Here is a 9,906-nt window from a genome sequence, read left to right on the forward strand (position 1 = left end):
TAAGTTGGTAGCTTTGTGGCATTTTTAAAATGAATCTCTTTCATAGGATCATATGGAGGCCATTTGGATTCTCAAGAATACTTCTGAAAGTGGAGCACTGGATCAGTACTGAATCCAAACCACTGATCCCACCAACACAAAAGCTGAGAACACCTACTCTCCTCTTGGTGGGTCAAAGGAAACATTTCTCAACTATGCCAGAGGTAGAAACATACCAGAGAGACCCTGAATTGTTTTCCCCACCCTCTAGTGTTCGAGGAATGACAGAACTGGATAGAACAGCATTCACAAAGACGGTCATCATTCCAGTACTTAAAGTGAGAAAAGAAATAGTCAATCAATTGATGCGCTCTCTTAAAAGGGCAGCCTTGCAGCGCCCGGGCATCAAACGTGTGATTGAAGACCCTGAAGATGAAGATGGTAGGCTCATTATGTTGGATCCCTATAAAATGTTTTCTTCCGATTCCTTCGAGAAAGCAGAACTCAATCTTTTAAAGCAGCTCGATGTCAATCCACAGATAACAAAGTATAATTTGGAACTAACTTATGAAAACTTCAAGTCAGAGGAAGTTTTGAAAGCTGTGCTTCCTGAAGGCCAAGATGTGACGTCCGGGTTTAGCAGAATTGGACATATCGCCCACCTGAACCTTCGAGATCACCAACTGCCTTTCAAGCATTTAATTGGTAGGTGTGTCGTTAGTAATGTTCAAGTGCTGGGGAGCAATTCCAGCAAGATCTAGTTTTAGTTCTGAAAACATTTTTATAAATAGCGAATTACGGAAGTGGACATTTAACCATTCTAGCTTTAGGCTGGGTCTTGAGCTACATCTTGTACATGCCCTTTTGGGGTAGTTGTTATGCAGTCTGTTGTGGCTCCTAGCTACAACTGTGCTCCACAGGGGTTCAGCCGCTGGCTGGATTTTCTGACGTGGCTCTCCAGATCTCTCTTCCCAGGTGCTTCTGAGTGGACTCAAACCATCATTTGGGTAGCAGCCCAGCGCATCCAGGGTTTGCACCACCCTGGGACATCACTGCAGTCATAAAAAGAAAAGCACCACTGCCCTCAAGTCAGTCCCGACTTACACTGACCCTGTTGGACAGAGTTGAAGTAACTGCCCCATAGGCTTTTATATAAAGCTCTATGGAAAGCAGACTGCCACATCTTTGTCCTGCTGAGCAGCGGGTGGGTTTGAACCGTCATCAGGCTATCAGTTGGCAAGTGAGTGCGCTAGCCAGTGCACCACCAGGGCTCCTTCCAGAGCCGTGGCCCATGTGACTCTGCTGTCATGGAGTCCACCCCAACTGGCAGGGTCTCTCTGTGTGGTTTCTGAGGCTGTACATCTTGACAGGAGCTGACCTCACCTTTCTCCCTTGGATTAGTTAGTGGATTCGAGCCAAGGACCTTTTGTTGACCAGCCCAATGTTTACCCAGCAGCATTGCCAGGTCTCAGTCTGAGCTTTTGTTTAAAGTGATATATAAGTTAAATATCCATTTGATCCAATTAATCTACTGTATATATTAAACTTTAATCGCTTGCCTTGGCAGAACTATTGGGCAGCTGCAATGAACAGAGTACCTTGTTGGGGAACAAGACTCATTAGACTGTTGGGTGCTAGTTTCTTACTTTTGGGAGATCTATAGTCACAAGTCAATAATATTTATTGAGTCTCTTCTATATGTTAAGGACCGTACTTTGATTGTATTTTTACTGCTCCATACCCATGGGAACCCTGATGGTATTGTTGGGTAAACGTTGGACTGCTAACCACAAAGTCAGTGGTTCAAACCCAGCAGCTGCTCCTCGGGTGAAAGATGAGGCTATCTGCTCCAGGCAAGATTTAGTCTTGAACATGCTATATAGGGTCACTATGTGCCAGGACCAACTTGATGGTAATGGGTTAGTCTTTAAGAAATGATGCTTTTGTTCATATTTGTGTTGTACTGGATTTGAGCCTGGCTTCCTGATTCTTTCGGATAAAAAGGAAGGGAAGAATGAGTCAGAAGTCGCATTTGTCCTTATATAAATATTTGATATACGTGCAGTCTCCAGGTAATTCACTTATTTTTATTTTTAATGCATTTGTTAGGAATTCTGGGAATCATTTTTGACAGTACCCTGCGTCAGTAGGCTTTCAGGAGGGTACTATGGTCCATGGCCTCTGTCTCTCTTGATGAAGGGGCAGAAAGGCACAGTAGGAGCACAAGAAACACTTAGCCAAACCCAGATCCTTGTGATTGAGGCTGGGGGTAAGTGAGTCTGCTGCCTACTTTAACTCCACAGGCCCTGTGGCATTCCTACGTTATTACCTCTCTTTCATAGAGAGACAGGCATAGGGCAAGGAGCCCTCACGGTACCCTCGTTCCCATGCGACTCTTTAAAGGTAAAATAGGCTCATATTGTGGCAATTTTAAAACGTTTACTGTAGACTTTCAGAATAAGCTTTGTAAAAAATAATATCCCCATTACAAATTAACCTAACGCACCTTCAAAACTGAATTCTGATACTTGGCGCAAAGTAGGGTAAGAGCAATGATTGGTTTATTGATGATGATGTATTCAGAAGCAAGTGTCTAATTTTCAGAGAGAGAAGCTAGACAAACGTGGTGTTTTTGTATATATTGAGTACTGTTATTAACCGACAAATCAAGTTGTCCTTAGGCAATGGGAGAGCATGTACATTTGTAGAAATGTTGTAAGTGAAATGTTTTAAGACAAAAAATAAGCTTGGAATAAGAGTCATCAATACACTATTTTGGTATATGATCTGCTATGATTGTTGTAGCTTTTCTGTTCTGGCAAATGTTTTAGAAAAAGAACCAATTAAGTAAATAGACTTTTATTTCGCTATGACTAAAATAATCTGTGTTTTATTTGGAAAGTTGGTTTGGCTGACATATATTTCTAAAGTGGAAGCATTTGTTTCACGCACACAGTAAAGCAAACATTTGATTGGAAGCCAGTGGGAACAAGCCGGTGTTGTTGTGGGTGTTTTCTGAGACCATTTGTTGCCAGTATTCTTCCATCTCTTTCCATGCATTTCCAGTTCCTTCCTTTATGCCGTCTTGCTTACTTGTGCTGGAATACTGGAGGTTTAGTAGCAGCATGGAGGCTCACAGAGCGTTGTAATAATCTGCTGAATTTTGAGGCTTGCCTGCCACTCTCCACACAGGGAGGGAGCCTGTGGCATAGCAGGCCAGACTTCAGGCTGCTAACTGCAGGATGGGCTGTGTGAACCCACCAGCTGCTCCCAAGGGGGAAGCTGAAGATATTTCCTCCCATTAAGATTTCTAGCCTCAGAAACCCTGGCAAGCATTTCTACTCGGTCCCATAGGGTCACATGAGTCGGAGTCGACTTGGAGGACAGTGGGTTTGGTTTGGCTTTCTTACACACGGTGAGGAGTCACTGTCTTATGAGCCATTAGAAAATACACTTCCTTCAGTTTCACATTTGCAGTCTTATGAATTTTCATCTTTTCTTTTAGGCCAAGTTACGATAGACAAAAATCCAGGAATCACTTCCGCAGTAAATAAAATCAATAATATTGACAACACTTATCGAAATTTCCAAATGGAAGTGCTGTCTGGCGAGGAGAACATGATGACCAAGGTATGGGGTATCATCTTCTGCTGTGGGTTATCAAGATTCCCTAAGAGGCAGAAGACAGGCTATGAGAAGTATTTCTAGCACCCAGCGTTGATGCCTCTGAGCCTGTGAGCCCTGCAGGAATCATCAGACGAAAGGAGACACAGTGCGTGTACTAGGTCGCAGTCTTTTTTATTTTTAAATCCTTTTATCCGGGGCTCTTACAACTCTTATCACAATCCATCCATCCATTGTGTCAAGCACATTTGTATATATGTTGCCATCATCATTTCAAAACATTTTCTTTCTACTTGAGCCCTTGGTATCAGCTTCTCATTTTTTTCCCACCCTCTGTCCCTCATGAAACCCTGAAAATTTATAAAAAAATGTTTCATGTCTTACACTGTAGCTCGCAGTCTTAAATAGGCTGCAGCATCCTAGTTATAGGAATTTATACTGAGGATCTAATTGGATAAAATAGTAAAATGGTTTAGGTTCTTCACTATAGGTTTTACAATAAGATAAGCAAACATATAAAGCCACCTAAATGTTCATCAGTACAGAATTAGTTCAATTCTAGTGTAGCAATAATGTGGTCATTAATCATTAGAGGTTATAGGGAGAAGTGATCGCAGTCAACGCATAAACCACCACCACCCCCACGCTGGGGGACGAAAACAGAAATGTTATTTCAGGTATAGGGAGACAGCAATCGGTGTAAGAAATGAAATAATAACAATTTATAAGTTATTAAGAGTTCACAAGTGTAGGAGGGAGGAAGGGGAAAAAGAAGAGATGATACCAAGGGCTCAGATAGAAAATAAATGCTTAGAAAATGATGGCAACACATATGTACAAACAGGCTTGATACAATTGATGTATGGAGTTTTAAGAGCTGTAAGAGCCACCAATAAAATTATTTTTAAAAAGTCACCCACTGGTAAATTAAGTGACTTACAAAGGAAGATACAAAACAGGATGTATAGTGATTCCATTTTATTAAATATGTGGATCTGCAGATAGGAGGGGCCTCCCGGGAGTTCATGGGAAGATCCTGTTCACCTAATTCCATACCCTTTTGAAGTCCCCTCATATGGGGGTACGTGAAAAAGTATTGCTGCTAGGACTCCAGCTCATGCACACACAGGCTCATTCTGAACGAGATGTGTTGAAGCATGTCTCTGCGGGCAGTGCTTTGCTCTGTTCTCCCACTAATCCTAGCCGCAGTCTCTTGAGGGCCGTCAGAAAAAAACATCCAATCATAACAGTGACTTCTGAGGGGACCTGCTGAATGAGTTGGACTCCAGGTAGAGGTCAGCTCCGAAGATGATGGCAGCTGCTGTATTTTAGGATTCCCAAGGGGTAATCTTAGTATATTTGCTCAAAGCACATAGGACGATCCCAAGGGCGGCTTATTAGGAAGAAGTTTTAAGAAGACTGGAAACTGTGCGGTTGAGAAAAGGGCCAGGAGTTACGCTGAGGAATTGTTTTCCATCACGACAGTGCGCCTGCGCATTCTTCATGGGTGGCAAGGGCTGTGCTAGAACTTTGGGGAGAAATCTTACCCCCTCCACCCTTCAACCCTTTCTTGCCCCTTCAGACTTTTTGTTCCACAAACTTGAATATTGAAAAGGAGCCTGATTGGCGTCCCTTGAGGATGCCAATGCTCCTGTCTTGATGCGTATAAATCAGGTCAGAATCTTTCAGGGAAGGCTTAGAGATGGCAATGCCACCTTGAGACGTGTATAGACCCAGATGTACATATTGCTAGTTTTGTTTAATCTTTCACTATTTTTGTTTAATAAACATTTCCTTTGATTTGGTAGCTATGCTTTTAAAAAAAATAATTTTATTGGGAGCTCTTACAGATATAACAATCTATAATTCAATTAGATCAAGCATAATTGTACAATTACTGCCACCATCAGTTTCAAAACACTTTCTTTCTTCATAAATGCTTTGATATCAGTTCTCCTTTATCCCCTCCTTCCCCCATCCTATCCCCCAGGAACCTTTATTATTATGCTTTTTGACTTAGCTTCTGTTTACAACAGACTGTAAATAGTGGCTCTATTTCTACATGTGACCTTTATGTTCTTACTGAAGGAGCAAGATCAGGGCTGCTGGGCTGCTAACCTTGAGGCTAACGTTCAAACCCATCAGCTACTCTGTGCCGCTGGAGCAAGATGAAGGCTGTATGTTCCCGCACAGATTTACAGCCTCAGAAACCCCTACATCGCTGTGAGTCACAATCGACTCGATGCAACTGGGCCATGTTTGGTCTGGGTCCTGATTTCAGTGGACATAAAGTCCTATCTGTTAGTAGCTTCACGAATATTGTAGTTGATCCTCATTATCTCGGAATTCCATATTGGGTATTTACAGTGTTTCGTAATTAGATTTGCAGAACTGAAGAACTCCAGCCTTTTTTTTCTTCACCCATAAAATTAAGGGATTTAAAATAATGGCCAGTCTTACCCCACGACTAATTTGTTTTGTTTTCTATTATATCATAATCAGGAGCCCTGATGACACAGTAGTGCTCTACTGCTAACCAAATGGTCGCTGGTTCAAACCCACCAGCTGCTCTGAGAGAGACCGATGAGGCAGTTGGCTTCCTTAAAGATGTATAGCCATGGAAACCCTGTACTCTGCCATGTAGGGTTGCTGAGTTGGAATCGACTCATCAGTGGTGGGTTATATCATAATCCCAAAGAAGTGGTCGAAAGTCTTCACTTTCTTTCCAAGACTAGCTTCATTGTATATACTTGGTTTATCCATGAAAATCGGGAAAGGTAAAAAAATGGTAATGATTTAGCCATCCTATATAATGGCTCTAATTTATAAACAAAAAAAACTTGTAACATGTAATTAACTGTCTGAAAACAGCAAAATACTTCAATGTCATATAATAGTTTGCCACTCCTCTTACAAATGGAAAACTGAGATGAGGGGAAGCTGGTAGACTGTATATGTTCCAGCTACAACCCAGCTGTTCTCATGCAGATGTGTTTAATGTATATCTTCAAATTAAGGGGTTTCCCTTCTCCATCTAGTGACATGAGAGTATTAAGCCAATTAGTTGGCATATGTGGAAAAATTCATCATGATTTGGAAAATATTTGTTGGTCCTTTAAGATAAAAGAGAGAGCATTTGGCTCTGAAGAGCTAACTTTTCTCATTACTCTAGTGAAAGATATTTAGTGGCCTTTGGTAGAGCATAAATACCAGGATTCTAGTTAAAAGCCCTTAAATGCACTCTTGTTTACTCTATTAGTAGGAAAGGTGTGTGTGTGTGTGTGTGTGTGTGTGTGTGTGTGTGTGTGTACACACACCAAACCAGTTGTCTTGAGTTAATTCCAGGTCATGATACCGTGCATGGCACAGTAGAGCTGTGCTCCAAAAGGTTTCCAGTGGCTGATGTTTCAGAAGTAGACAAGAGGCACCTCGGTATAGACATGAACTTACAATCTTTGGGTCAGCAGCTGACTGGCACATTGTACAATCCAAGGGCTCCTGTATACAGACCCCCATATTTTTAAAAACCATTGATCGGTGCCTGGAATTTGAGAGTAAGCACTTTACTCACAAGTATAGTGCTCTTTTTCAGGTGCGAGAAAACAACTACAACTATGAGTTTGACTTCTCCAAAGTCTATTGGAACCCCCGTCTCTCTACAGAGCACAGCCGCATCACAGAACTTCTCAGGCCTGGGGATGTACTCTTTGATGTTTTTGCTGGCGTTGGGCCGTTTGTCATTCCAGCAGCAAAGAAAAATTGCACCGTATTTGCCAATGATCTCAATCCAGAATCCCATAAATGGCTAGTGCACAATTGTAAATTAAATAAAGTGGACCAAAAAGTAAAAGTCTACAACTTGGATGGGAAGGACTTCCTTCAAGGACCAGTGAGAGAAGAGTTAGTGCGGCAATTGGAACCGTTGTCGAAAGAAAGAAAACACTCCGTGCACGTGGTCATGAACTTGCCAGCTAAGGCTGTAGAATTTCTTGGTGCCTTCAAATCGCTTTTAGATGGGCCACTGTGCCGTAGTGAGCACCTTCCCATAGTGCACTGTTACAGCTTTTCCAAAGATGCTCGCCCTGCTGAGGACGTTCAGCAACAAGCTGGAGCTGTGTTAGGGGTTTCCTTGGAGACATGCAGCTCGGTTCACCTAGTAAGAAATGTGGCCCCTAATAAGGAAATGCTGTGCATCACCTTTCAGATTCCTGCTTCTGTCCTCTACAAGAACCAAGCCAGAAACCGAGGTAAGCCCTATCTGGGGAAGTAAATAGACTATAATAATTTGCATTATGCTTTCGGATATACCTCTTCACTGAAGTCATATGGGTGGGGTAATGGTTACACTTTGGGCTGCAGTTTGAAATAACCAGCCATGCCACAGGGAAAACACTAGGCTTTGTACTTCCATAAAGAGTGAGTCTCAGAAATCCTGAGGGGCAATTCTACCCTGTCCAGAGGGTTGCTGTGAGTCAGAATCCACTCTGATGGCAGTCAGTTTTAGTTAGACTCACTGCTTATCAACTCTGGTTACCCAGCATGTTTGTTTGCATTTATGACAATTAGTGAAAAATCTAACTATACTAACCAGAGATTTTGTGCATTAACCAAGTTTTGGGAGAAGAGTAATGCTGGCTGTAATGGTTAAGGTACATCTGGCAACTAGGCAGGGGCATGATTCTCAGACTAGACTGTTATATAATGATGTCATCAGTCTCCATTTTGGGATCGGAAGTGGTCATCCTCCATTTCACTTCCATCGAATCAGTGCTGACCCTTGTGGATTTTTGAGACTGTAACTATTTACAAGGGTAGAAAGCCCAGTCTCTCTCCTCAGAAGCTACTAAGTGGCTTTGAACTACTGACCATGTGGATCGCAGCCCAATGCATAACCACTACACCACCAGGGCTCTCCAGTCCACCTGTATGCCGATTATTTCATAAAGACTTGGTCTTGGTAACCTAACCATTTGAGTAAGTGAGGAGTGGGAGTCGTTTACATCCCTTAGTAAATTTGGAAAGCGGAAGGTTAACTAAATTTTGTTATCCAGATTCAGGAATCCCCTGCCAACTAGTCAATGATGAGCAGTTTCTCTGAATTTCATGAATTTTAGTATGTATGCTGTTCCATATAATAGTGGATGATTTTGTTAAAATATAAGTCCATATTAATAGTTTTCCTATTTAAGTTGGCTAGATTGCAAATCTCTGAAATGCCTGTTTTATGTACTCTAGTGTTTTCAAATGTTAAACACCTTACCTAAAATACGCTTTCTGACTTTGTCACAGAGAATCATGAAGAGCCACCTCTTAAACGGCAGAAGACAGAGAAAGCCTTTCCAGAAGAAAAAATACAAGTAGCATCAGACATTTAAATGGAATAGTTTCCCTCTTAAATACCTTTATATAGTAAACTACAATTTATGATTTTAAAAAATGTTAGCAATTACGTAACTATTGAACCATTATGTATTGAGTGTTTTTAGATCAAGGGGTAGGTGAACCATGCTGCACAGCTCAAATCAGACCCACCACCTATTTCTGTATAGCTCACAAGCTAAGAATGGGTCTGTTTTAATGGTTCAAAGAATCACAAGAATATTTTGTGACACATATGAATTATATGACATTCAAGTTTCAGAATCATAAGTAAAATTTCTATGCAAACATGACATGCTAATTTCTTAATTCATTGCCTGTCGCTGCTTTCTTGATGTTATTTGTTGCCATCAAGTGGGTTCTGCTGCATAATGAGCCTACGTGCAACAGAGGGAAAGCTGGTCTGGTCCTGTGCCATTTTCACAGCTATTGTGTTTGAGCTTAGTGTTGTGACCCCCGACGTCAGTCTATCTTGCTGAGAATCTTTCTCCCTTTTGCTGATTCCCTACTTTACCAAGCATGTCTCTCTTTAGGTACTAAGCTCTCCTGATAAATTGTCCAAAGTATGTGAAACGAGATCTTGCCATCCTTGCTTCTGAAGACCAATCTAGCTATACTTCTTCCAGGGCAGCTTTATTCTTCTGATAGTCCACAGTACTTTCAATTTTATTCACCAACACTGTAATTCATAAACATCAATTACTGTATATACTCGTGTATAGCCCAAGTTTTTCAGCACATTTTTAATGCAGTTTTTGTGGTAAAATCAGATGCCTCGGCTAATATTCGGGTTGGCGTATACTCGAGTATATACAGTACAGTCTCCATTTTTTTTAAACATTTTATTAGGGGCTCATACAACTGTTATCACAATCCATATACACATCAATTGTGTAAAGCGCATTTGTACATCATTCTCAAAAC

At 41.4% G+C, this 9,906-nt stretch overlaps 1 protein-coding gene across 1 annotated transcript; it reads left to right on the forward strand.

Annotated features, from left to right (window-relative positions):
* The first annotated feature begins 29 nt into the window (after positions 1-29).
* TRMT5 (tRNA methyltransferase 5) lies at positions 30-9,275 on the forward strand. The gene is made up of 4 exons (XM_004698992.2): positions 30-684; positions 3,485-3,609; positions 7,196-7,850; positions 8,893-9,275. The coding sequence occupies exons 1-4, from the start codon at positions 30-32 to the stop codon at positions 8,976-8,978; spliced, it is 1,521 nt and encodes a 506-aa protein (XP_004699049.2). The 3' UTR covers positions 8,979-9,275.
* Positions 9,276-9,906: the final 631 nt, after the last annotated feature.

Source organism: Echinops telfairi, unplaced genomic scaffold, assembly GCF_000313985.2.
Source record: "Echinops telfairi isolate 266 unplaced genomic scaffold, ASM31398v2 ScPeMD7_18;HRSCAF=68, whole genome shotgun sequence".
NCBI lineage: Eukaryota > Metazoa > Chordata > Mammalia > Afrosoricida > Tenrecidae > Echinops > Echinops telfairi.